Source organism: Benincasa hispida, chromosome 7 (assembly GCF_009727055.1).
Source record: "Benincasa hispida cultivar B227 chromosome 7, ASM972705v1, whole genome shotgun sequence".
In the NCBI taxonomy this organism is placed as follows: domain Eukaryota; kingdom Viridiplantae; phylum Streptophyta; class Magnoliopsida; order Cucurbitales; family Cucurbitaceae; genus Benincasa; species Benincasa hispida.
Genome location: NC_052355.1, coordinates 29,342,837 through 29,369,422, shown reverse-complemented (window position 1 = coordinate 29,369,422; position 26,586 = coordinate 29,342,837). Strand labels below are relative to the sequence as shown.

Genomic DNA, 26,586 nt, shown 5'->3' with positions numbered 1-26,586 from the left:
TTAGAAAGAGAAAATTTATGTTTATATTAAGTTACCACTCACTAGGTATTAGTTCATATTTTCAGTGTTTTATGTTCCTCCCCCCTAAGTAGCGATAAAGTTTCGAATTCAAGCTGAGATGTATACTGCCACACGACGAGGGACCCTTGCTACAGCTTAGATCTATATGTTTTAAGTCTTATTGTAAATGAGTTGCATACCACGAACCACATGTATTGAGTTTTGGGAGTGTGGGGTAAACTAGTTGTGGTTGTACAGTATAAAAGGTGTTCTTCTAGTATTTAAACTTTGTTGATGTTTGTATATAACAGACGATGGAAGCTATGAAATATGTTTGTGAATGTCATGATATGGAGAATGACGAATGGGAATTAAATGTATTATATGATCATTGTATAACTGTTCAAGTTCAGATATAGGTTGAGTTGGTTTGTTGGATGCTAAATGTCATTAAGGGAGGTGATGTTTAGCATATTCACACCTCTTCTGGATTAGGTAGGTAATCTGAGAGGGGATGTGATAGCATGTAATTAAAAATTGAAAAATGTATTTCTAAAAGGAAAATTATTAAAAATGAGGTAGAGAAGATACATATCTTTAGGGAAATTGAATTTAAATGCTAGTGTAAACGTGATTTTAAACATAAGAGTAATTTGAAAAATGCTTTTAAATAAATTAATAAATAATTAGATTTACCAACGACCTAAACAATTAAAATTACAATTGCTTTTTACTTTCACACTCGCAATCCCAAATGAGGTCTAAGTTTGTTTGAACCTCAACGATTTTATTACTCTGGTAAAACTAAAATTCTATTTTTGGGCAAAACATGCATTTTAAATTCAAGTCAAGAAGGTGTCACGTTTAGGTCAGTATCTCATTTTGAATAAGGACTCATCTGGGTTGACTTGATAAAAAAATATTTTTCAAATAACTCATTTTTGTTTAAACACCTAATCAAAACTATTTGAAATACACTTTTGTAAGAATTGATTATTAAAATTAACTTTTTTCCCTTCAAATCACAAAGCACCCTCTTGCCAGGCCTACACATTTTTAGGTTTGATTTAACTTTTTACCTATTTCATTTCACTTTTAAGCTAAATTACAAAAAAGGAAAAAAAAGGTTTGTCGTTTGATTAGAAAAATACACTTTCCTTCATTATTTTTACTTTTCATAAAACGTGTCAAAATACCATACTAGATCATAAATCCATTATGATCCATTAGAATGTCGAAATGAAAATTATGACCTAAAATAATGTAGCAATAACTACAATTAAGACCCAAACACTACCACACTATTATAAGTAATTTCCACAACGGTTACTAATTTTTATCCAAATTCTAATAAATTCAACTCTCAAAATAATTTAGGAACATGGTCCAAAGTAAAACAGCAACATTTTTTTCCCAAAAAAAATCAAAGAGTAATTTTAGATCATAGGGTAAAATTCAATGTTTTTGTGTGTAATTTAGCCTATATTTTAATTTATGAACAATTATTTAGTCATCTATCACTTATGGCAAAATTTGAATTCATTTCCAAACCTTGGCACCACCTATTATTATTTTATTGGAAATGAAACAAAATTTTGTTTCATCTCCAATATAATTATTATTTTAAACAGTGCGGTTTAGAACCACATCTCCAATGCTTGCATCTCTATACATCTAAAAACCAGCTTAGTAATGGCTAACGGGTCTGTACATGATCTACATTTAAAATCAAGAACAAATCAGACAAATATGCACAATAATTACCTAAATGTACTACATAAGTAAGAAGGGGGGAAAAACGTGAAACCAAGCTACCAACTGATAGGCGTTCTAAGGCTTTTGTTAAAATTCATGCAGCAAAAGCACTTTCCATAGCATGCAAGATCGAAGCTGTATCGAATTTGAAGTTTCTGAGGCTTCTTCCAGGATCAGAATCCAGTTTAATCGACTGGCCGTCAAAAATGATCGAGCTATTGCTCATTGAGCTATTCTTCACCTTCCATATAGTGACTCCTGAGTGGAAAGCAAAAGTTTATAGCTGCATTAATAGAGCTGATTGGTTTATGGGAGAAAGTCAATAGGCTAAGTGTATGGCAAATTATGGATACGTGTTTGAGACCTCAGATTAATACAACAAAGACATAATGCATATAACTTTTACATGGATGGTAACTTAAGGATCATGTAGTCACACCAACTGAATCGGTTATCTTGTTAATATCGTGGCTATGGCAACAATAGTATCGAGAACTGGAAACCTCTCTAACAGACATGACTCAAGTAGATCTCTTGTAAGATGCATGTTTCCAATTTTTTCCTATGTGTTCCCCACTGTTATTAAACAAAATTATACCTCATGATACGAAATTCCGCCTAAAGACCTAATATAATAGGAGACTCAATCCAAACAAATAATTTCGAGACGCTATTTTCAATTTTTCATCTAAGTGATCTTCATGACATTTTTATTTACTTGTTTTTGTTTTCCATTTTGATTTTGAAAGTTAAATTTGCTTGCTAAAACCACCCTTCATATATCTAGGAAAGGTTCCTTCTGTTACCAATTCATTTTTAAAGAATCTGTAAGTCACAAATAGATTACCTTTCACAGGCATGTCAAAGTTAGGAGCCACAGGCGGCTGATGCTTCAAAATCCATGATCTCAACGACCTGCATTTCAAAATTGTTGATTCCATTAAACATAAACCAATTTCTACTTGCGTGCAGAGGAAATTAAGAAAACTACACAATGATGCTCACTCCAAGAAAGGAGCCACCATGTAAAGCTTGAGGCCGGTAATTCCATGAGATATCACATCATCACTCACAGGTAGAAGGTCGTCAAGTCGATGCCACGCAATTTCCTGCTCCCAAATTACATATCCATTATGCATTTTGCTTCACAAGACTCATAAATCAGCATTAGAAAATGATGCAACATCTTATCTTTTGCCCACAATTTTCACAAGAATGAGGTCTTGTCCAGCATAATAAGCACTTGGGATTAACTCTAAAGAAGAATGAACATAAAAGAAACAACCTTTAAAATCTCTAAGAAGACTGAAAGAACTGATTACTTAAGCTCTCAGACGTTTAAAGGCATACCAATCAACACATTGTCAATGCAAATATATATAATATATATATATATATAGGAACATTGTCAATGCAGTATAAACATCATAAATATTAATGAAAAAGGTAGAGAAGAGTGCAGAAACAGTTTTAAACCGAATAGGGCGTCAAATATAAAAAAAAGGATTAACCTTAAACTGATAGAAAAACAGAGAAGGAATACATACACTGATCTCTTTTTTAGTAAGAGGTGCAAAGGCGGTATCATTTTTCACCCCAGCTATAATGTAGAGCCGCACTCTCTGTTGTCCAAACATCACTTCAATAAAATCCTCTTTGATAAGGAACGCTGTCACATCAAACCCAGTTTCCTCCGAAACCTACATTCTCAAAATATTCCATGGTGAGATAAGTGGCAAAGTACAAACTTGATTTGATACAGACATAAGTAATTCAGCTAAAGCCCTGAAACGATAAAACCTCTTTGATGCTCTTTTTTGCTTAATACAAATAATATCAGCTGGCAAATAACCAGTTCTAGCCCATCAAACTTCAATTGACAGAATCTGTGTCATGGAAGGAGGTATACCATTTACAGTCCAGGAGCTGCTATTTCATCCTTCTTTCCATGATAGGGTGTGACTCTTTGGCAGGCCACTTTCTCTGTGAGATAATGGTACATTTAAAGGGAGAGAAATAGGGAGTCTTTAAGAGGTGTGGTGCGTTCTTGGGAGAAAGTTTGGGCCATACCAAGTTTTAACGCTTCCCTTCAAATCTTCGTACCAAAGGATTTGAGTGTTTTTCCTCTCTCATGGTTTAGGTCCTTTCTATAGAATTTTTGTAGCTAGGCATCTTCTTGTTTTCTGGCTCTTGTTATACTGGGCTAGTGGGCTTCTTTTCCTCTTTCTTTTTTGGAAATTTCCTTGTGTATTCTTTCATTTTTCTCAATAAAAGTTGGCATTTCCAAACATAAAATATTAAATTATTGCCATCAAAGATTGAAATAAGAAAAAGAAAAATTACTTCTCTAATGGCACAAGCATGATCTTCTTCATCCTTGCTCTTTTTTCCACGAGGAAAACTCCAGCTTGACCCCTTCCATCCCTTCACCAGTAAGCACTGCTTGGTTGCAGAACGAAAAGGTATAAGTACTCACATTTACGGGAAAAAACACACTTCATCAGTTAATAAGAGTATTAACGGGGTGGGGGTTCTTTTTATGAACCAACACTTACCCTCTCGAAGGTCTCATCCAAAATAATTCCCCCAGTGACAGGAACTCGAAGCTTGTAGGAAGTGAAATCCTTAAATATGTCGTCTATGTGGGGCACATATGGTTTCAAAACGTCACAACTGTTAAATACTGCAGAAAATTAAGGAAGACAAAGATATCCAGGAAAAATAGTATAAGCAATTAATGAAACATTATGATTTTGAAAATATCTATGTTCTCAAGTTTTCTCTCTTTGAACATGCTTGAAGCATTAAAACATACAGAGACGGCATAAATTCAGCTTATAAGTGAAAGTACGGGTTGGCAATGGCATAAGTTCAGCTTTATAAGTGAAACTACAGACTGGCAACAGACAAACTCAAACACATGTTATGTATGTGCGCGTGCATAAACAGGTTACCACAAATTGAGATGGTGATAGCTTACTAGCTGAAAGCAATGGTATAATCAAGTTACTCACAGGCCCCCCAAAAAAAACGTAAATAGAGTTGCATTTATTTACCATAGAAACACAGCATTGAAAACAACATCCAAGCACATTATTAAGGTAATGGATTACATGATGCTTAGGATACACAACGAAGTGAACTCCTTCAAATTGAAGGACTTCAGTGAAGGATTATTTTCTACCGAGTTGTCTTCGTAGAACCAATGTGCATATTCAACTAGAAACAAAATCCTCTCAAACGATTGTAGATCTTCCTTTGGCACATTTAAAACAAATCGGCTGCATATCAAGAAGAAAATGATAGATAGATGAGAACATAGGAGCTATTCCAACCAATATTGCAATAAAATAACAACAATAATCCCCCCAAAAAAGGAAGCCATCGAAATGACACCTCAATATGAGTGGCTTAATTTGATCAACCATGCTCTCACCAAACATGACTAAAAGCAAAGATGAAGAAAAGGGGAAAGTATATGTCATTAGAAAAGGTGTTGGTTGATTGAAAATAATAAATACGCAAGGTGACAAGCATGACTACTATAGCATCTTGAACGGAAAAAAAAATATCCATCTGAATTCTAACTAACAACAACATAATTTTCCAGATCCAACATTAATAGTTTTGAATTAAGGCACTGTTTGGTATCCATCTAGTTTTTCATTTTTCATTTTTAAATTTAACTTGTAAGAACTACTTTCGGCTATAAGTTTTTTTTTGTTTTGATATCTACCTTCAAACAATGTTTTCAAACCAAGCAAGTTTCGAAAACTATAAAAAGTACATTTTAAAAACCTGTTTACATTTCTGGAATGTTTCTTTAAGAGAGGTGAAGGCTGTAAAGAAATTGGCAAGAAACAAACATAAAATGAACAAACGAAATCATTATCAAATGAGATCTAAACTATCAATTCACTAATTTCAATGAAGATAGGTGCCAAAATCCAGGAGTGTATGCTTTCGCTCAGTGGGTTGTCCTAGAGATTAGTAGGGGGCACGCAAGTTGCCTGGACACCTACCCATAGGTATAAAGGGAGGGGGAAAAACCCTTTTAAGGACAAGCTCTTTTGGAAGAATTAAAATCAATCGGCTCAGGAAATGGTCCTATGTTTACTCATCATGTTTTTTTCTTCAACAAGACGCCAAACTCATAGTCCATATTAACAGTGTTTCGTTTTGCAGAAGCATTATCCGACAATCAGGTGGCAAAATAAAAAGAAAGATAATCAGAATAAACTAGCTCGTATCAAATTCAACTAAAAACCCCTAATATCTCCACATGTAACAAACCAATGGCTCGCAGCAAAACTAGTAAATGAAAGAGAGAGAGAGATAAAAACAAAGCGCGTACCTGCAAAGATCATCGAGAAGTTCTTGGGGAGGAAGGCCGTTCTTCACCGGAGCATTAGAGGGCAGATGGAGGCCGGCCATGGCTTCCTAGTTTGATGAAGATCGCCAAAAAGAATCTACTGTCTACACTCTGCTCATCTTTTACCTCAACAACTCTTCCAGTTCATTTCGCCAAGTCGAAAGATATCTGAGGACTGAGCCGACACGTCGTTACGGTTCTGCAATCGACTTTGGACTTTTTTCGTGGTGGCCGACGAGTCGGATCGAAAGATAGTTCGGCCCATTTTGTTTCTAATGGGCCGGACGGAAAGTTTGTCTGGAAATAGTTAGGCCCATTTCTTTTCGGATTCTTTATTTATTTATTTTTCTTTTTTAAAAAAGCGACGAAATAGTTATCATCTTACTATAAACTATTAGTGGTTCTTAAGAAAAAAAAATAGGGAAAAAAATTAGAAAAGAGTAAACGAAAACATTATCAAGCCCTAAACAGTCAAATAAAAAAAATAATTTCTCAAATTTAATTATGCCTTTTCTATGATATGTATAGATGTATATCTCTTATACCATTTTCTTTAATAGTGATACATTCCATCAATAATTTTTATTGGACTGATTTTAAATATAGGAAAACAAGTCAATTATATTTACAATAATTTTACTATTTAAACAATTACCTTTTTAATTAAAAAAATATTTTAAATGATAAAACTGTTAAAAATATTTATTCAGATGGTAGTCTATCGCTATTTATCGTGGTCTATCACAAATAGAGTATGATATTCTACTATTAATTATAAATATTTTAGTTCATTTTCTTATATTTGAAAATAGTTCTTTATTTATAATAATATAATATTTAAAGTATAATATATAGACTCAAAATGAATATAGTTCAATTGACATAATATTTATACTATCGATCTTAAATCTAATAATTTTATCAAATTGATAAAATTTGAAAAGTAAAAGTATAAGTTGATATATATTTATTTATAACAGATATGTATAAAGTGTTTTAAACCTCTGTATATTCTAAAAGAAGGAAGTCCATGAATTAAATGATAATTCACAATAATAAACCCATACCATTATCGTCATCCTATACCGACATGACGTAAGCCATAGTGACAGTGGACTCCGAAGCACCTGCACGGCGCTTAACAATCTCCACTTGTTCATCCCATTTTCCTTCTCGAAATCCCCAAGTTCCCGATCGGATATGGTATTGGTTTCTTCTTCCATCAAATTCTTTAATCTTCCTATCAATCATTTGCTCACTATTTGATGAAACTGTTGCAATTGTATTATACTGTGTAAGTTTTCGCCTGTTTTCCTGTTGTTATCATTACCTCAACTCTCAGATCTTTGTTTTATTTTAACAACGATTTGTCGCCATACGGAATCGGTTGAGCTTAGACTGTTTTCTTTTCACTCTATAGCATGCAATTTGTTGAAACGTCTTGATGTGGATTTCTGGATATTTGTTTGATTCTATATGTTCTGGCTGAAGGCGATCATGAATTGGATTGGAAATTTGGCTTTTTATTGAGATGTAGCGCTAAGCTGAAGAATGAGGGAGGCAATAAATCTCTCGTTTGATGCTGCGTTATTTATATTATGCATCGAATATACATGTTTATCTATATTTTTGTATGTCGTTTTATGAATCAATTTTCAGTTTCTGAACTAGTGAGTCCAATTGGAGCTATCTTACTGACTGTCATTTCCTTGATTTCTGCCCCTGCAGACGTTTTCATTGTGTTAGATTATTATTTATCAACTAATAATGGGACGGACTGGAAGTTCATCCGAATCGCGTAAACCATTCAACAAGCGAGAAGAAAATGTTCCTAAAGTTGATGACAGTGCTCCTCAAACCATATCAGTAGCAAGGACACAGAGGTCACCATATGTATGGCTGTCCTTGCTTCTGTTGACCATCTATGGCTTCCGAGCCATTTATCAACAACAATTTGAAAAGTTACCTATCCCCCTTAGTGCTGAGCAGGCTGGCAAAAGAGGTTTCTCGGAGGTTGAGGCTTTGAAGCACGTCAAGGCCTTAACTTCACTGGGTCCTCATCCTGTTGGTTCTGATGCACTCGATCTCGCACTGGAGGTTAATTCCTTTTCTGGGCTGTTATTTATTTTGTCTTACCTCTATTTTGACATGCTATTCAACATACTCTTTCATAAAATGCATACCTATGTTTAACTCAATTACAATTGTACCCCATGGTATGAAAGGAGAAGGATAGGTAACAGCATCCACTTTGTTAGTATGTCCTATTCACGAATGTATTTTGCAAGTATCCTCAATTTTTATGGGCTGTCTATTAGTTAGCAAGTCGACCTTTTATCCAATAAAATTTTAGAGAAGAAAAGAGATAAGATGTATAGTGCAAATTCAAGTTTTCAAGAACTAAATGAGCATGGAGTCTTAAAGCCAATAGCTAGTCCAACTTGAATTTTTATACACAGGCAAGTAATCTGTATTTTGTGATCGGGAACGATTGTTTTTCAGTTTAATATTTTGCAAATATTATGTTTTTCTTGTCAAGTTCAGACCAACTCAAGTTATCATTTTCTTTCTCTGATCACTCTGCAGCATTATTGGCAAAACATGTCTCATCATGTTTAAATTAGCGTCCCTAGTTAAAGATGCATAGAGAGCAATATTTATGGCAGTAGTTCAAATTATTGATTTCAATTATATTTAACACATCATTAAAATTTCTTTTATTCTTTCTCAATGAAAGTAGTTGTTATAAAAAAAAAAAAAAGAAATAAAGCACATTGGTAATTTTACACACTGACCACTGCTTAGTGCCAAGGCTTTTTTAGCTCCCTTTTCCAAAGAATTTCAAGTTTTAGAGTTGATTTCTCTGGGAATGCCTACTTTGAATTTTCGCTCATCATGTAAGACCATCTAGACAAAGAAAAAATCATCTCAATGATATTGCACAATGGATTACATCACTCTATTTGTCCGTTTCTGCACAAATATACGTAGATACTTGACATAAAGTTGTTTTCTCCAGTATGTATTGAGAGCAGCAGAAAAGATAAAGAAAACAGCTCACTGGGAAGTTGATGTCGAAGTGGAAAAGTTTCATGCAAAATCTGGAGCAAATCGTCTTTCTGGTGGTCTATTTCGGGGGAAAACCCTTATGTATTCAGATCTATATCATGTTATTTTAAGGGTGTTGCCAAAGTATGCTGATGAAACTGGAGAAAATACAATTCTAGTCTCTTCTCACATTGACACTGTTTTCTCAACGTATGAATTTATTCTCATCATCAGTTCTTACCATAATATTCTGTCCATGCAGCCCATGAAAATAATGTGCTATGCTTGTTTTAGTGAAGGAGCAGGGGATTGTAGCTCTTGTATTGCTGTCATGTTAGAGCTTGCCCGAGGAATTTCTCAGTGGGCTCATGGATTCAAAAGTGGCGTGATATTTTTATTTAATACTGGCGAGGAGGAGGGTCTCAATGGTGCCCATAGCTTTATGACTCAGGTTGGTATTACTTTACATGGACGATTTTCTTCTCCAAATCAAGCTTTACTTGGATTGCATTTCTTGTACCTCTTGTGCAACTACTATTTGTTATGTCGGGGCTCCTCAAATATCTATAGCATTATGAGGAATTCAAAATTCTTTATCATGTTTTAAAGGTATCTGTAAAAACCAGAACACCTAATATTGTCTTTCCATCATTGACCTTCTTAATTTTGTCTGAAAGTTTTATGCTGATTGCTTTGTCCATCTGTATTTTTGTACTTGGAGAAAATGAGAGAACCGATTTACTTTCAGCATTACACCTGTAGTATACTAAAATGAGGTGCATGACATATGACATATCATCAGTTACAAATTGTGGTTCAAGTAGTAGAATTAATGTAGAATTTAACAATGCAGCATCCCTGGAATAATACTATTCGCTTGGCTGTTGATTTGGAGGCTATTGGTCTTGGAGGGAAATCTGGAATATTTCAGGTCTTGGCCATAAATCATTACATAATAAATACCAAGTCACGCAGGTGACAGTTTATGTATTACTTGTTTTCTTTCAGCTATGAAGTTATAATCCTCTCATGCTTCCTCATTTGATAGACTGGTTCACATCCATGGGCTGTCGAGACCTTTGCATCAGTTGCAAAATACCCGTCTGCTCAAATAGTATCTGAGGTTTGTAATTTCCACCCTCTTGATCGTATTTTTTTTTTTTACTCAGCAATTCCTATAAATATAAGTGAGGAGTGACTTCGATAATACAGGATCTTTTTACTTCTGGAGCCATTAAGTCTGGAACAGATTTCCAAGTTTACAGAGAACTTGCTGGTCTGTCAGGACTTGACTTTGCGTATGCAGACAACACTGCAGTTTATCACACGAAGGTTATATCTTACTTAACTTCTTTTCTCCGGCAACTGTATCTGGAAGTTTCTTATTGGCATTTCACTTGAGTTTTTATATTCAATGGCAATCAGAGGCATGAATCTTAATCTCTTGCAGAACTCTTCAATATGTATTTTGCATATTGATAAAGTTTTGGCAATTTAACATTTAATTGATCGAACAACAGTTATCAAAACTCTATCATCCTTTAATGGTCAACTCTGCATCAACTAAGCTGGAAATTTAAAGATGCAGCTATTATGGTTTGTGTCATAAGTATTTGTGTAGTTCCATATGATGGCTTGCATCTCTACATCTATTACTAAATTATTCCTTCACATGGTAATTGTTTCTGCAGCCAGTTAAATATGGTCGTGGCATTTGTGTTTATGCGTTTACTAAGTAATCAGGTCTAGTCTAATACTATGTGTGCATATAAGTTATACCATCAGGAAGCCTTTTCTTTCTGTAAATTCGAAAATAAGGGAAAATCAGTATTTGGAGTCGAAGAGTTAAGATACTTGATAACTATCTCTGTAGATTATAAATTTGAATAAGCAATTAAGGCAATGCTTATAGGGCATGCTGAGTAAGAAGAAATATTATCAAGGTTTGTAACCACCAAATACTTTAAGAAGCTAATGCCCAAATTAAAAATGATCTTGAAATATAACGGTGAAAATATTAGTACTATATCAATGTTAACTTCCATCACTCTGTATATTTGATCTGCAGAATGACAAGTTTGAGCTTCTGAAACCAGGATCTCTTCAACATCTTGGAGAAAATATGCTTGCTTTTCTGCTGCATGCTGCTGCGTCCTCTAAACTTCCAACAGGCAACGTAATTAAAGGTCAGAATTCTGAGCAAGACAAAGCTGTATATTTTGACATCTTGGTAAGACTCCTTTTTTATCCTTAGACTACTTCCATTTTTGTTATTAATTTTAAGTTTTAACAATATGTGGATTTTTTAATTTGGTTATTAAGTGTTTGTTTGGGTGTAATATTTAAAAAGCGTTTCTAAATACTGTTTGTTTTGGTTGTTTTGAATTTTAAATCTTTGGAAGATTATTTTTTGGGTGTATTTTTTTAAGAAAATGTTTCTAAAAGCTGTTTTTTTTTTTTTTTTTTTTTGAATTTTCACAATATTTGGGAAATATTTATTAATATTGTATTCTCATTTTTTTCTTCTTCAAAACCTTCAATTTGGCCTTCCTTTGGAACCAGCACATGCATTTTTTCTTCTTTTTGCAATTTTCAGTTGGCTATTTGTTCATTATGTCTAACTGGTCAGGGAACATACATGGTTGTGTATCGTCAAAGATTTGCGACCTTGCTTCACAATTCAGTGATCATCCAGTCGCTTATGATATGGACTACATCTTTAGTCATGGGTGGTTTTCCAGCTGCAGTTTCTCTGGCATTGTCATGTTTGAGCTTGGTTTTAATGTGGGTATTTTCACTAAGTTTCTCTGCTTCCGTTGCCTTCATTCTACCTGTAATATCACCATCACCCGTTCCCTATGTTGCAAGTCCATGGTTGGTCGTTGGGTTATTTGTTGCTCCTGCCTTTCTTGGAGCATTGGCTGGTCAATACGTTGGTTTTCTTATCCTTCAAACCTATTTATCTAATGTATATTCCAAAAGAGAGCGGCTGTTGCCTGCTACCCGTGCAGAACTGATCAGGTTAGAGGCTGAAAGATGGCTCTTTAAAGCAGGATCTTTTCAGTGGCTCCTTTTTCTGATTATAGGCAACTACTATAAAATTGGATCATCCTATTTAGCTCTTGTTTGGTTAGTTTCTCCAGCATTTGCATGTAAGTTTAGAATTTAACCCTATCTTTTCTGACAATACTACTTGTATTTTGTTCATGTTGATGTTGTCGAGTAATAAATTCAATTCACAGTAGTCTTAGTTTTAAACTACCTACATGTTCTCACTATCCAGATGGCTTGCTCGAAGCAACTTTAACCCCTGCAAGATTTCCAAAGCCACTCAAACTTGCAACACTGTTGATGGGCTCAATTGTGCCACTTTTAGTTTCGGCTGGTACTATTATTCGTTTGGCTAGCAGTCTTATTGGAAGTGCAGTCCGATTTGATAGGTATGCTATTTATCATTAAACTGAAAGTTAGTCTAATTTCCTCATGGGAGGGTATGAAAAAGAGAGGATAGAACTTGTTGTTGCTAACTTAATACGGCAAGTGAATTCCTGAAAGGGGTTGGCTCAGTTATGTGGATGAATGTGTTTGTACCTGGTGATAGAAGAATTGCTGTGAGTTTGTCTGTTGAAAGCATAGAGAACAGACGGGTATTTTGCAATAGAGAACAACTAAATAAATCTCAGATACCATCTCCGAGTTAAATTTAAAAAAAAAAATTAATAATACAAACAATTAAATAAAAATAAAAAGTAAAACAGTAAATACAAAGAGAAACAAAAGTAAATTAAATAAAAAAAAGTAAATACCAATTTAAAAACAAAACAAAAAATAACAGTAAACACTTCATATACAATACAGATACACACAAAATTAAGAAAAAACTAGAAATTAAAAAAAAAAACTAAAAAAATATTACTGTTCTATAGAACACAGTAACTTATTTATATTAAATATATTTTTATATAAATCAAATATATATATATATATATATATATACATATAACCAGGGCTGGGTCGGGACCCGGTTTGTGTCCCTGGGTTGAAACCCCATCCTCGGTCAAACTGAGGATTCCTCGTCCCAATCAGGGTAGGTACCTACGGGGACCCGACCCTGCAGGGATTTCTGAATAGCCCAGGTTTTTCCAAAGCCTAGCGCTTCCTGTTCTTTGAAAGGCCAATCTAACACCCTTCCAACAATAAAGATGTCTCAGCCCAACCTGTTAACCTCCTTCAAGTTGGCTAATTGTGTTAAGAAAATGAAGGAAGAGAGAGGATTTCTTGAATTGTATAAAAAAATGAAGGTAAATATACAAATCACTATCTTCCAAATCAGATATAATTGAATTCTCAATTTATTCTTAAGCACCTTGGAGAACCACACCCCAAAAGCCAGCTATTGAGGTGGGATATTCAAGCCATCAAGTATCACATTGGTCATCCCATTCTAACCGGTGTGGGACAGAGGTAGCTTGTACTACCTTTGTTCCTAACAATCCCCATCCCCAAATAGCCGACGTCCCGATGGCTACTCCGATGATACTTCACTCGGCCACACTCGGTCAGAACTCTCCACCGGTTTCACTCCGGAACGTCAACAACCGGCTTTGATACCATTGTTAGGTACTTAAGTACCTTTGAGAACCAAATGCCAGTTATTGAGGTGGGAGAGCTAAGCCACTTAAATACCACATTGGTCATTCCACTCTAACCAGTGTGGAACAAAAGTAGTCCATACTACCTTGGTTCCTAACCCAAACTAATCTCCACAAATGAAAATGATAGTTCACTAAAATGGCTGCCTTGCTGTTTACACGAGGCATTATGTAACATGTAAACATAGAAACTTTAATATAGAATTGTAGAGGTTCAATATCCTTCAACCATCACTATATGAAAGTAACCCCAGATTGCTGCATGCAGGAAGAAACAGGGACTTGGTTCTTTGTTCATGAAAGGACTATAATCTGGGCTTGAATATTAACAAATACCAACTAACCTTTCCTCTGCCTTACGAAGGTAGAGGCCAGTGAAGGCTTACCGAGCTGATAATCTAGAAAGAGGTTATGAGCCCCACAATGAGGAATGAGGATCACCTTCTTTGTAGAGGCAGGAACTAATTTGAAGGATCTTTCAGTTTTTCCATTTGATTGGTTGACTGCTTTTACACAAAACTGTCCATATAAGACGATGTATGGTCCATATGAGATAATTTAGAGGTGTTCTATATGTTGGAGTATTGATATAACTAAATTTACCACAATCCATCAGCTTAAGCTTTTGGCTTGATTAATTATTTAATATTGTATCAGATCAAGAGCACTAAACCCCTAGAATGTCATTTTCTTCCAATTAATATTGATTTACTTGTTGGGTATTTTATGAATTTTCAAGCCCACAAGTGAGGGAGAGTGTTGGAGCATTGATATAAGTGCATGTTTGGGAGTGATTCTAAAATTGCTAAAATTACTTTTGTCAAATTCAAAATTATTTCAAAACACACCTTTAATTACTCACAATTTATATAATTTTTAATTTTACATTTTTTAAATGCAATTTTCATATCATCAAAATTAATTTTGAACGAATAAAAGCATGTTTCACAATGATTTTGAAAATGGTAAAAGTGATCTTAATCATTTTAAAATCACTCCCAAACATGCCCTAATTCATAAGGTAACCCATCAACTTAAGCTTTTGAGTTGAATCGTGATTTAACACACCCAAAAAGTTTCAAAGTTCATACCATATCATTTTTGTCTCAAAGCTTTCCCTCTTATCCAGATGCTCTGAAGATACGTATTGAATGCATTTTCCATTGTTTGCAGGAATCCAGGTAGCACTCCTGAGTGGCTGGGGAGTGTGATAGTTGCTGTTTTTGTTGCTATCATCTTGTGTCTGACATCCGTCTATTTATTGTCATATCTTCATCTCTCAGGTCTTTTCTTTAGCTGATATATCTTTTTTTTTTTTTACTTTATATAATAGATCATGTCAGGTCTTTTGTCAATGCCACGTCTAAAGTGAGAAGTTATTATCGAATGGACTATTAGAAATCCCCATTTTGAAATCATTGGGTCTTTTGTTGACATTATTCCTACTCAATATGAGCATATAGTATCTATACATTTGTTTGTGTGGATAAGAAATGCTGATTTTAAAGAAATAGTATTTACAAGATGTTGAAGAAAGGAACGCTTGTCCAGCTGAAAGACAAAAGGACCAAATAGATTACAAGAGCTCTTAAATCCAGTTAGAAACATTTTAATTTTCTTAGGGTAATGATCAGACTGGATCATGGTTGGCTCGCCAAATGAACGTGATCTGGGGCTTTCATCACTTTCCTTGACAGATATTACTAGAAACCTAGTGGATTTGAGAATTTTCTCAAATTGCTTTTGATCAGATCATCTTTCTTTTATGAATATTCTCTTCATTATCCACCTTCAGCGTATTAATTATTGGTATATGATTGTGGTGTAGAAGCAAAAAGATCAATAATATTTGCAACATGTATTCTATTTGGCCTTTCACTGGCTGCTGTGGTATCTGGCATTGTCCCTCCGTTTACCGATCTCACTGCCAGAACTGTAAATGTAAGTCCTTTAGCACCTCTTCTGTTCTGCCTGTGCACTTGATAAAACTGCAACTTTTTTTTCTTTTGTTCTCTCTCCTTACTGAATAAGCTTTACATCATTTCGTAAAAAGGAGTTCCCTGCATGATTTAACTCCTATTATTATTTCATCAACCAAATGTTATAATATCATTATATCTCAACTTAGGTTATATGTGCTTACCGATAAATGTTATTCCAAAAAGCCAACAACGAAGCTATAGACCATGAAAACATAACAAAAAGTGGCTTCAAGACAACTCATACTTTTGTTATTTGAGTTTAGGAACACTAGAAGAAGAGGTCTCAATATATTTTGAACTTGGGACAATGATTAAGTTGTAAGAAACTAATAGATTTTTAATTGACATTGGTTTTGCCAGTTGTGCCCGTAGTTATTATTACAATTCACACTTGGCATTGACTAGCTATAGCAAAATGGATAGAGATTACCCAGTCAATAGATCAGTTGATAAGCATTCTGCAATACTTGCTAATTTTAGTTGGAATGATGTAGATTTAGAGCATTGGCTGTTATATTTCTTAAAAGAGAAAATATTGTCACAGGTTGTCCATATTGTAGATACAACAGAAAAATATGGTGGAAGGCAAGATCCTGTATCATATGTATCTCTTTTCTCTACAACTCCTGGAAAGTTGACCAGGGAGATCGAACATATCAAAGAGGGGTTCACATGTGGTAGAGATAAACCTATTGATTATGTTACCTTCTCTGTTGACTATGGTTGTTGGACCCATGAAGATGGTGAAGATGGATGGGACGAGTCTGATATTCCCTCGCTGCTCGTCGACAGCGATGTTAGCAGCAATGGAAGAATTACGAATATTTTAATTGATACAAAGGGTTCTACACGATGGTCTCTTGGTATCAACACTGATGAAATCGAAGATTTCAAGTTTAAAGGTAATGAAGAAGGGGTAAATGTGAATGCTTTCCTCCGTTCTGTTTATTTTTCTCATATATGAGATATTGATGTTGTCTTTACGTTATAAACTAAACGTTTAATATCTTGTAGATTCTAATACTGAAAAACTGGAGGATTGCTAGGCGTGTTTGGAGTTCTTTTACCAGAAATACTTTTATCATAATCATTCCCAGTATAAAATAAAGTTTACAAAATTGGAAACAATTGACAAAAAAAAAAAAAAAAAAGAAGAAGAAGAAGAAAGAAATAAGTGAGAATGTCAACCTAATTGAGATGTCCGGGTGTACCTGTTGATCTTTAGGTTATTGTTATTCCGTATCCTTCTTGTAATTTGAGGATTAGTCTCATTTCATTATCTTAATGAAGAGGCTTATTTCTTGTTAACAAAGAAATAAGTAAGGGAATTTGAGAGAATTTGTAGAGAGAAATTAGTGAGAGATATAGAAGGGAAAGTGGGTATAGATAAATTAGTGAATGAAAATGTACACAGAGTTACTAGGGAAAGCACCGGATAAATTACCTCTATGGAAAACACTTCTAAATACTTTTACCTTTGAATTGATTTTCTCAGTGCATTTTAAAACTCAGAATGTGTTTCTAATGTTGTAGTCTGTAGCAACTACGTTTAACATACATTTATTTTGTCTCGCACAGGTGAAGAGGAACTCGTTCCAATTGGCGATAAGAGCAGTGTAGATGGGTGGCACACTATTCAATTTTCAGGAGGAAGGGATGCACCCAGAAGTTTTGCTCTCACTCTGTTCTGGAAAAAGAACTCAACGAGATTGGTAGAGGCTAACACAGTTCCTCCTCCACTCCTTAAGCTGCGAACTGATTTCAACAGATTGACCCCAAAAGCAAAGAGGGTAATATCAAAGCTTCCTTCTTGGTGCGCCCTATTTGGCAAGTCTACTTCTCCCTTCACCTTAGCTTTTTTGACTGCTCTCCCCATTAATATCTAGAACCTAGAAAGAATGAAAAAGAAAGTTAGTTTGCTTTTTTCATTATTTTATGGTACATAGTTCATTCATACTGACCTGAAGAATAGTTGGGTCTGATCAATTGCTCTGATGTTAATTTAAATAAATTAAATTATTTATCATGATTATCCCCCTTTTTTTTAGTTCAAGGATAAGGATAGGGGATATCTATTAACCGTTTGAACTTTACACAGGTTGTGACATGTAAAACATTTATTGAGTTGAATATGCTTGAGTTTTAATATTTTGAGCCAATAAATACTTGACACATGCTCACTGTCACTTTTAAAATAGTTAAAATTATTTTTAAACATGCATTAATCATTCATTCGAAATTAATTTAATGTTTAATTTTATACTTTTACACAATTTTTATACCATCAGAACTGAATTTTAACTTTTAATTATTAAAAACATTTGTAGGAATGATTTTGAATACGATTAAAGTGATTTTAGTTATTCTAGGTTCAATTTTTTTTTTCTTTATCCCTTTTTACAGGATCTAACATATTTGAAACCGGGAATTACATAACACGATTATTTATTTTTATTTTGAGGAAATAAACAAACTACAACTAAACTAAACAGCAAATTACATCAAGAGACACTAACACTAACACGACAAACCACTTAGCGTAAGGAGAAACTAGCAATAAGCATGCTCTTCCATTGTTCTATTCAAAGGGTGTGCACTAGGAAGTAGTGACATCGACTTACATGGGAGAAGGAAATAGCTCCCAACTTGTACAATGGCCTTAACCTCATTTATGAAAGGAGAGACTATAGTAAGATCCACAAAAACATCACTGAGTAGATTAACTACTTCCAAATATTTAGACTCAATTAGAATGTTTTGTCATTGATAGAGAGAACACTATCCAAACTGTTGCAGATAGCCATCACATCAAAGGATGACCTTGAAACCTATTAGACAAACGTGATCCAAATGATTCTGTAGCATTCAATCAGGCTTTATGTCAGTCTTCCAGAATTTAACGCTCGAGGGATGTTTAGCTTTCAAAACACAGTAATTTAAGTTTTTTAAAAAAAAAACCTTCATTAATTTGATAACAATAAGATCTAAAAAAAAAAGAAAGAAAAAGAAAAAGAAAAAGAGAAAAAGAATATTGGTTTGGTGGGCAAGGAAATAATGAAGTTTGGGCAGTGGGTGTGCATTATTTAGATATGCATGTGCAGTGCAGCAAGTGTTGCGTGTGACTAAAGATTGTAGCCTTCTAGACTTTTGGACACCTTCTCCAATGTCCTTTGCTTATCAACTCACTACTCCTAAAATGTTATAGGAATTTAAAAATGGTATGTTATTTTCTAATGATGAACAACCAGTTCTTATTATTACAAATCCACTTGTTTATTATTCTTCAAATTATTAAAACCTCCTTTTAATTCTACCTTTTGAAAACATAAGTTTTATCCTAATATTTACTCACACACACTAGGGCCCTGATTTTTGGGGTATATTTCGGTTTTTTGGTACAATAAGTGGGTATAAGAATTTAAATCTCCAACTTTAAAAGAATTAGTACATTGATATTGTTGAGCTATATTTACTTTGACTTTAAGTTATATTTGTAGATTTTGAAAAGTTTTATTGAATTTTGAAATTTGTTCTAAGGGTTCAAAAGAAAGATATATTTTTCTGTAAATAAAGGATGGACATTGATATGGCAGTTGACAATAAAAATTAGAAGGTGTTTATGTTATTATTTACAATTATATAGAATATTAATTAAGATCATTGTTACCTTTTATTTCATCTTAAAGATTTCATCAAAATTATTTACATAATCAATTTTTACATATTAACTGTCGTATCAATTTATATATATTAGTTGTCATGTCGATTTTTATTTTACTTTTAATAAGAAAAACTCGGTTTGGAAAGTTTTAAAATCTAAGAGTAAAGATGAAACTTTTCGAATTCTAGAAGTGTAATTGAAATATATTTTAAAATTCATGGATATTTTATATAATTTAACCTATATTTTTATTTTAAGTATCACGAACATTTTTATGCTTAATTTATAATCAATCATTGTGAAAATTTTGAAAAATCGTTTAAATTTTGTTGAAGTTTTTCATCATTGTGAACTCATGAAATAATAAGGTTTTTTTTTTTTTTTTTTGGAAAAATAATAATAAGAATGTTGGAAACCATTTCAAAGGTCTGATTTGTAAAATAAGCAAACTATAACACTAATGTGTAATTTATAATTATGTAAATGAAAAATTAGATTACATTATTTCCATTAAACAAGATAGTTTATATATACATATCATGAATCTTAAATTGATACCACACCTTATGGCTATGTTTATTTTTTCACTCAAGTGGCTAAATTAATGCTTAAAAAATGAGGTGAGGTTGGACTTTTAGGTTAATGGCACCAATCTAATCATTTTTAACAATCTTTAATGTCTTTTTTCTAATTGTAATAATCCAACAAATCTTAGAATTTGTCTTTTGTGTTTGAGGAAACATCTTTTCATGTGATTAAAAAAAAATAAAAAAATTCACCATCCTTTCAATTAAAGTAACATCAATCATTCATTTAATTCTTTACACCTCTTTTAAATTTTGAATTGGAAATTTAGATTCAAATGGTTTCCTACCTAAATTTTGAATTTTGAATTTTGAATTTCATATGCAAGAAGATATTTCAATTTTTTTTTTTTTTTTTTTTTTGGAATATTTTCAAGCTCCCACGAAGTAACCATTAAAATAGGGATTTTTTTTCTTTTTTTGAGAAAAAAATATTGTTTAAACATCCAAGATTAAAAGATTTGTTTGGTGTTAGATGAGATAAGCTTTTAGGTCAATTGATAATTTAAGATTTGAAAACAAATACTAAACAACTAGATTTGTTGTTTGTTTAATTAAAACGAAAAGAAGAAAAATTTAATTTTGAATGACAACTTAGCATATTTTCACTAAAATTTTATCAATAGAATATGCAGAAAATTATTTGAAGCCCATTTGATAACCATTTTAATTTTTTTAGAAAAATTGAAGCTTATAAACACTATTTCTATTTCTAAACTTCTTCTTTTGTTATCTACTTTTTAATAATTTTAAAAAACCAAACCAAAATTTAGAAATTAAAAAAATAGCTTTTAAAAACTTATTTTTAGAATTTGGTTAATAATTCAACCATTATACTTAAGAAAGATACAAAATCAATCATTATTGAAAATAGGGAGTGCTTTAAGCAATTTGAAATTTTAAAATTTCATCAAACATAAAGTCTAACTTAACATCAATATATCAAGTTTCAATTTTTTTTTTTAAGGAACTAGAGACATTCAAATAGATAAAAATCTAAAAGTTAAAAGGGAGTAGAAGTTGTAATTTAAAGAATAAATTATTATATAAGTGGGAAAATTAAAAAAGTAACTAGTGATTGATTGTGTGTTGAATTTGGTAGAGTTTGGTCGGATTGAGACAAGTTTCCAAATGGCTTAAAGCAGCCCTTCATTCAATATCATTGCAAATTACTTAACTCAAACCCGACGCTAACCTTACAAAATTAAATTCATCAATCCTCCACCATAATTTATGGAGAGATTGAAGGAAATTTTTTTTTTTTTTTAATTATTATTTCTCAATAACTTTTTTTATTTGTTTGGGGAAAAAAAAACAGAAAAATTATCCTTCCACCAAATTTGAATTCAAAATAGCTTTTATTTCCCCAGAGATCCAGAATTTGAATTCTTTGATGGGTCTCTCGTATTTATGAGTTTTAGACACTTTTTAAAAGTTCAATATTTATTCGACACAAATTCAAAATGGCAAAGAGTTCAATGACCAAACGAACTTGTATGGATTTTTCTTTGGATGAGGAATCAAGAAGCAAAATAACCTGAAATTTCATTACTTAAAAGCTCAGAATTTCGACTACAAATGAACTGCAAAAAGAATTACCAAGAAATTAAAAAGGGAAAAAAAAAAAAAAGAATTGCAAAAGAAAGAAGAAGAGAGACAACATAAGACAACAGACAATGAGCACCTAAACAACACTAAAACTGAAATCTAAGCTTAAAAGTTTTGATGTCTCGAAGTCCATAATCAGTTCTTAGTTTTCTCTTCTTCTGCTACTTACTTTGTCATCTAATGAAAAGGTTCCTAAGTTTTCCCAAGTTGCCCCCACATCCATCTCTGTACAAAGAAAGACAACCACCTAAAAAGAAAGAAAAACTATTTCATACTAAACATAAACAACCACACACAAATGGACCCTCTGACCCTCTGATCTTTCATGACATCCAATCCCTCCCCTGGGATTTGGTTCTCGACATCGACCTTCTTACTTCTTCATATGTAATCCATTGAAATTGCGCTGTTTGTGTTTGGAATCAGCTCCGGTTGCACGCTTATGGTGATTGCAGCTGTATTCTCGTCGATCTTGTTTCTCATTTCGAGCACCTTCTTGTGGGAATTCGAGTGCAACGATGGGATGAATGTTGGACTCGCTGCTGGTCGGTACTCGGGGAAAAGTCTACCGGACTTATACCGAACACCGCAGGCATTGCAAAGAGTTTTTGGCCCCATTGGTCCCGCTCTCCATTGAGGAGTTTTGGTTATCTCACAATGCATACATTTTCTTACTGATTGTGTGGATGGTGAGTTTTGGTTCCCGGCCTCCGATGGGGTGGCGAGTGAAAAAGACAACTTGATTTTCTTGTTCTTGATCTTCTGCATTCCCGAGGCAGCGCCGTGTTTTGGTATTTTGATCAAAGGACGGGACTCGGCAAAGTTCTCGGTGTCTGAGGGGGCCGCCTTTGGAACAAGCTGCAATGCCTGATCAGGGGTGTTTGTTTCGGAGACGGAGGAGGCAGGGGAAATGAGCTGAATTGGGGGCCGGGGACTGAAGGTTGCAGGGCGAGGGCGTTTGCTACGTGCACGGCCACGCTGGTGACCTGGAGTGGCCACCGTCGGTTCAGGGCTGCGGGGCTGGAGGCTCTTGTCACTAGAGCAAGAACTGCTGCTTTCAAGAACAGAAACTGGGCTTGAGGTTTGGAATTGGTTATGAGTTAAATCCTTCCTCTCTTCTTTGTTCATTGTAAGGCTTCCACCACAGAATGAATCCTCAACAAAGTTTGAAAGCCATTCCAGTTGAACGATGTCCTCATACTGCAATTAAATCAAATAATATAAGACAAAGTCTTACATTTAATTATTTCGTCCCTATAGTTTGAAATAGTTTAATTTTAATTCTTATAATTTGATAAATTTATATTGAATGTGATGCAAAAACTTTATGATTAAAAAAGAAATGGTTTCATTGGTCGTTAAATGGTAAGGAAGTCATATTGTATAATGGACATTTTACATTTGAATTTACAAACATAACAAAATCCAATTAGAGAAACAAAACATGTGCCACTTGTCAATAGTCATGTGCATGTCAAAATGATAATAGTTTTTAAGATAAATATTATTCTAGTATGTGAATAGGTCGAAATTGTGAATATTATGTTTAAAAAAAAAAATACTCTGCAGGGACTTAACTATCATTCCTCATATTATAATGAAACAGATCCCAAGAAGGACTCGAATGAAATGACTAAAGTACCCTTTTACTGAAAGGTGATTTTAAATTTTGAACGAATAGAAAAAAAGAAGTCTTATTTTAAATGAATTTCCATGTGTGTTTGGCGCCTACAATCAAGGGTAAAATGACAAAGCACCTCCATTAACTGGCCCCCACGTGGCCTGCCAGGTGGACAACCTAATCAATTAAGACATAATCTTGTCGATTTCTTACACTAATTATATCCTATGACGACATCATCTTAAATTCATTTCAATCCAAAAAATAATATTTGTCAAAATCCACGAAAATTAAACCCAATGTCTTTAGAATCTACGCCCCTGGTCAATTTAATTTGAAATTTGAAATGTTGAAAATTCTCTTTGGGAAAATATGTTGCAATTATTCCAATTAACCTCGGATTAAAACAATGTTACCAAAAAAAAAAAAAGGAATCTCAATTTTCTTTAAAATAAAAATAATAATAATAATAATAATAAGCTACTGGATTTATATTCGACCGGGCCGGTCCTGTCGGCGGTCGGTTCAGAAGAGGAATGATAGAAACACCCGCGGGTGAACGAAAGTGTAGTAATACTAACCGGAACAGAGAGCTCGGCCGACAAATCGGAGTTACTATTGGAGGAGAAGACCGAGTCGGAACCGTGTAGTGACTCGGAGTGAGTTGGCCAAATGGTTGGAAATGAGTTGGCCGAGTCACCGCCCTTTGCCGGAGGCAAGCCGGCGTCGACATCCTCCACCGGAAAATCGAGAAGGTCGTCGATTTGGTCGAAGAAACTACCGCAATCTATCTCATCGACGAAGTTATTTCCGATCATTCTGTCAAATTTCTTTTTTGCTTAACCTTCAGAACCAAATAAATAAATAAATAAAATAAGGTAATGAAGACGATAAAAAGAAAAATAGAAGAAGATGGATTGAGGGGGTGTGTTTATTAAGTTTGGTAAGTCTGAAAAATATTAAATAAAACCGCGTGGCGTATGTTAGCAAAAATTCTGTACGTTATAATTCCATTACCTTTTTGGCTATTCCACTCCAATCTTAGGGAAAAACAATTCGGTTCTTTTTTTTCTATTTTTCCTCCTCTCCAAAGCAGAGATGAAAATTGAAATGTGTTTTTCCTTAAAAAAAAATAAATAAATAAACACAATTAATTTTGTGTGAAAGATAAGAAAGAACAAACCTTTTTATGTTTGAGAGTTTGAATTTGGTAAAGCAAAATTGAGAAGGAAAAATGGGGATAATTTTAAGCCTTCAGAACCTGCAAAAGAAAAGGGGTTGGAGAAGTGAGCTCGGTTTCAATTTATAATGGCGTTAGAAATAATGAGAATTGTTGTTTTTTTATTATTTTTAATTTTTTTTTTTTTTTTTCAGTTTCTGAAGAAAATGCAGTAGAAAGTAACTAAGATTGTTTTTATTTTTTGTCTGTTTAATTCCAAAAAAAAAAAAAACGAAATTGGGGTTACTGTAATTACTTTTATCGGTTGAAAATTGGGGTTTTGTAAGTTGTATTCCAATAGACTCAGGAAAAACAAAAATTTAAAACCCTCAAATTTCGATTCAAACTGCCATTCTTCTGATTTTCCTCGACATTCCAAGCAATCTCAAAACGCCCATTTTTCATTAAATTTTTCCTCCATAAACCCTCAAAAAAGAAAGAAGAAGAAAATTTTCATTGTCCAAAAACCCCAATTTTTCTCACAATAAGTAATGTCTAACCCCAACACTAAAAATTGACCAAACTTTGAAACAAACAGCCATAAAACCAGACCGAAAAGGTCAAATTTTGAACCCAATTCTGAGAAGAATGAAGAAAAAAAGAAAAACCCATTAAAATAAAAGGAAAACCCACCTGAAAACTGAACTAAGAGGTAAAAATGGAGTCCATTAGAGAGTTGCAGAGAGAGAGAGAGAGAGAAGAAAAATGGAGTTGGGTTTGAGTTTTTACGTATAAGGATGAAAGAAAGAGAGAAGAAGGGGAAGAGAAAAAGAGAAGCTAAAAAGGAAAAGGAAAATGGATGTGGTGTGGTGTGGTTGTGTGTAATGGTAGGTGAGGCTACTCCTTCATTGCTAGCTGTCCTTTTTCCCATTTTACCCTTTACCCTCTCTTCCCTCTTCTCTGTCTTGATGTTGAAGTCTTCACTTTCTCTCTCCTCTAATTACTCTCAAAACGGTCCCACTCCATTTCATCCCTCCACCGCTCTCTCCCTCTAACTAATTACCCTTTTTGTTTTTTGCCCATCCGGTTGAAGAATTGAACCTTCAAACTTTTAAGAAGAAAAGTTATTTTAATGACCGTTTATTTAAGTTCATTTTGGTGACATTTTGAATTTACGAATGTTAGACATCGTCGTTTAGATATAAACGAGTTTACTACCTTTTTTCATTGTATTTGTCGTAGTTTAACATGTAGGGTTCTTTTTCGTCTTCTCTTAAATTGACAAAGATGGAAGCTTTGTTGTTGATTTGAGCACACCTAAATTACTGAAATACTTATTGATTTTATAAAAGTTGGTTCTTGAATTTTCTACTCATTTTATAGGTTCAACTTCTTTATTCAAATGAGAAATCAGATTCTAACTTAAAAAAAAAAATGTGCCTTAGGTTACTTTGCTTATTCATTTGTTTCTCTGCAATGATTTTCATTTTTCTTAACGAAGTGTTATTTAAATTCTTTGACAACATTCAAAAACAAAAACAAGTGTCTAACATTTGTCTTGAGTTTTAAAAATATATTTTTTTAAAAAAAATGATAAACAAAGAAAAGTATTATTGATAAAAGTAGTATTATAGACTTAAATTTCAAAACTAAAACGATTATCAAACGAGGTCAGGTCTTTGATGTTAAGATTTGTTAATGTTATAAACTCCCGAGTTGAACTTAAAAAATATTTTATTTCCTCAAGGGAAAAAAAGTTATATTATTCTTTTTTCTCATTGAGTTTTCACTGGGAGAAAATAAGGGACCTCAAGCATAGATTCACAAACACTTTCAACTTAAAGAATGTTAAGACTGAGATTCATGCTTTAGGGTTTTGGAAACTCAGAGTTTAGGAAGCTTGTATTCAGAACATGTTTAAAAAGTTTGAAATTTAGAAAAGGTAAAGTACACCTCACATTTCAACTTTACACTATCTCTTTTCTTTTAAGTTTTTAAAGTTGGTAGATTTACCATTAACATATTTATTAATCGTAACTTCGGTAAGAAGAGTAGCTCGTATATCTTTTAAAAAACTTTGAAGTCTTTTATATTTTCAATGTGAGATCTTTAACATTCCCTTTCAAAGTGGTGTCTTCTTTTGT

The 26,586-nt window shown here is 33.4% G+C and overlaps 3 protein-coding genes across 9 annotated transcripts; 1 reads left to right on the top strand and 2 right to left on the bottom strand.

Moving 5' to 3' along the window:
* Positions 1 to 1,543: 1,543 nt before the first annotated feature.
* LOC120080840 (mRNA-decapping enzyme subunit 2-like) lies at positions 1,544 to 6,283 on the bottom strand. 2 transcript variants are annotated; one of them, XM_039035492.1, is made up of 8 exons: positions 6,110 to 6,283; positions 4,869 to 5,036; positions 4,311 to 4,428; positions 4,099 to 4,194; positions 3,303 to 3,455; positions 2,761 to 2,864; positions 2,603 to 2,670; positions 1,544 to 2,013 (listed from the first exon to the last, which is right to left on the bottom strand). In XM_039035492.1, exons 1-8 carry the CDS (start codon positions 6,187 to 6,189, stop codon positions 1,850 to 1,852), a joined length of 951 nt encoding a protein of 316 aa, XP_038891420.1. In that variant the 5' UTR covers positions 6,190 to 6,283; the 3' UTR covers positions 1,544 to 1,849. The 2 variants fall into 2 exon arrangements, with proteins under 2 accessions (XP_038891420.1, XP_038891421.1); XM_039035493.1 differs by having other exon boundaries at positions 4,311 to 4,438; positions 4,885 to 5,036; positions 6,110 to 6,282.
* Positions 6,284 to 7,174: 891 nt separating this feature from the next.
* On the top strand, positions 7,175 to 17,968 carry LOC120081477 (endoplasmic reticulum metallopeptidase 1). 4 transcript variants are annotated; one of them, XM_039036363.1, is made up of 14 exons: positions 7,175 to 7,330; positions 7,856 to 8,224; positions 9,147 to 9,385; positions 9,470 to 9,626; positions 10,029 to 10,106; positions 10,224 to 10,298; positions 10,388 to 10,507; positions 11,244 to 11,405; positions 11,805 to 12,327; positions 12,459 to 12,615; positions 15,001 to 15,110; positions 15,656 to 15,768; positions 16,354 to 16,711; positions 17,388 to 17,968. In XM_039036363.1, exons 2-14 carry the CDS (start codon positions 7,895 to 7,897, stop codon positions 17,693 to 17,695), a joined length of 2,730 nt encoding a protein of 909 aa, XP_038892291.1. In that variant the 5' UTR covers positions 7,175 to 7,330; positions 7,856 to 7,894; the 3' UTR covers positions 17,696 to 17,968. The 4 variants fall into 4 exon arrangements, with proteins under 4 accessions (XP_038892291.1, XP_038892290.1, XP_038892292.1 ...); XM_039036362.1 differs by having other exon boundaries at positions 7,272 to 7,421; XM_039036364.1 differs by lacking the exon at positions 7,175 to 7,330 and adding an exon at positions 7,551 to 7,687.
* Positions 17,969 to 21,574: 3,606 nt separating this feature from the next.
* Positions 21,575 to 25,306, bottom strand: LOC120081661 (GATA transcription factor 8-like). 3 transcript variants are annotated; one of them, XM_039036708.1, is made up of 4 exons: positions 25,136 to 25,306; positions 24,467 to 24,544; positions 23,865 to 24,102; positions 21,575 to 22,862 (listed from the first exon to the last, which is right to left on the bottom strand). In XM_039036708.1, exons 3-4 carry the CDS (start codon positions 24,099 to 24,101, stop codon positions 22,044 to 22,046), a joined length of 1,056 nt encoding a protein of 351 aa, XP_038892636.1. In that variant the 5' UTR covers position 24,102; positions 24,467 to 24,544; positions 25,136 to 25,306; the 3' UTR covers positions 21,575 to 22,043. The 3 variants fall into 3 exon arrangements, with proteins under 3 accessions (XP_038892636.1, XP_038892635.1, XP_038892637.1); XM_039036707.1 differs by having other exon boundaries at positions 23,865 to 24,127; positions 25,136 to 25,305; XM_039036709.1 differs by lacking the exon at positions 24,467 to 24,544 and having other exon boundaries at positions 23,865 to 24,127.
* Between the last annotated feature and the right edge of the window lie 1,280 nt (positions 25,307 to 26,586).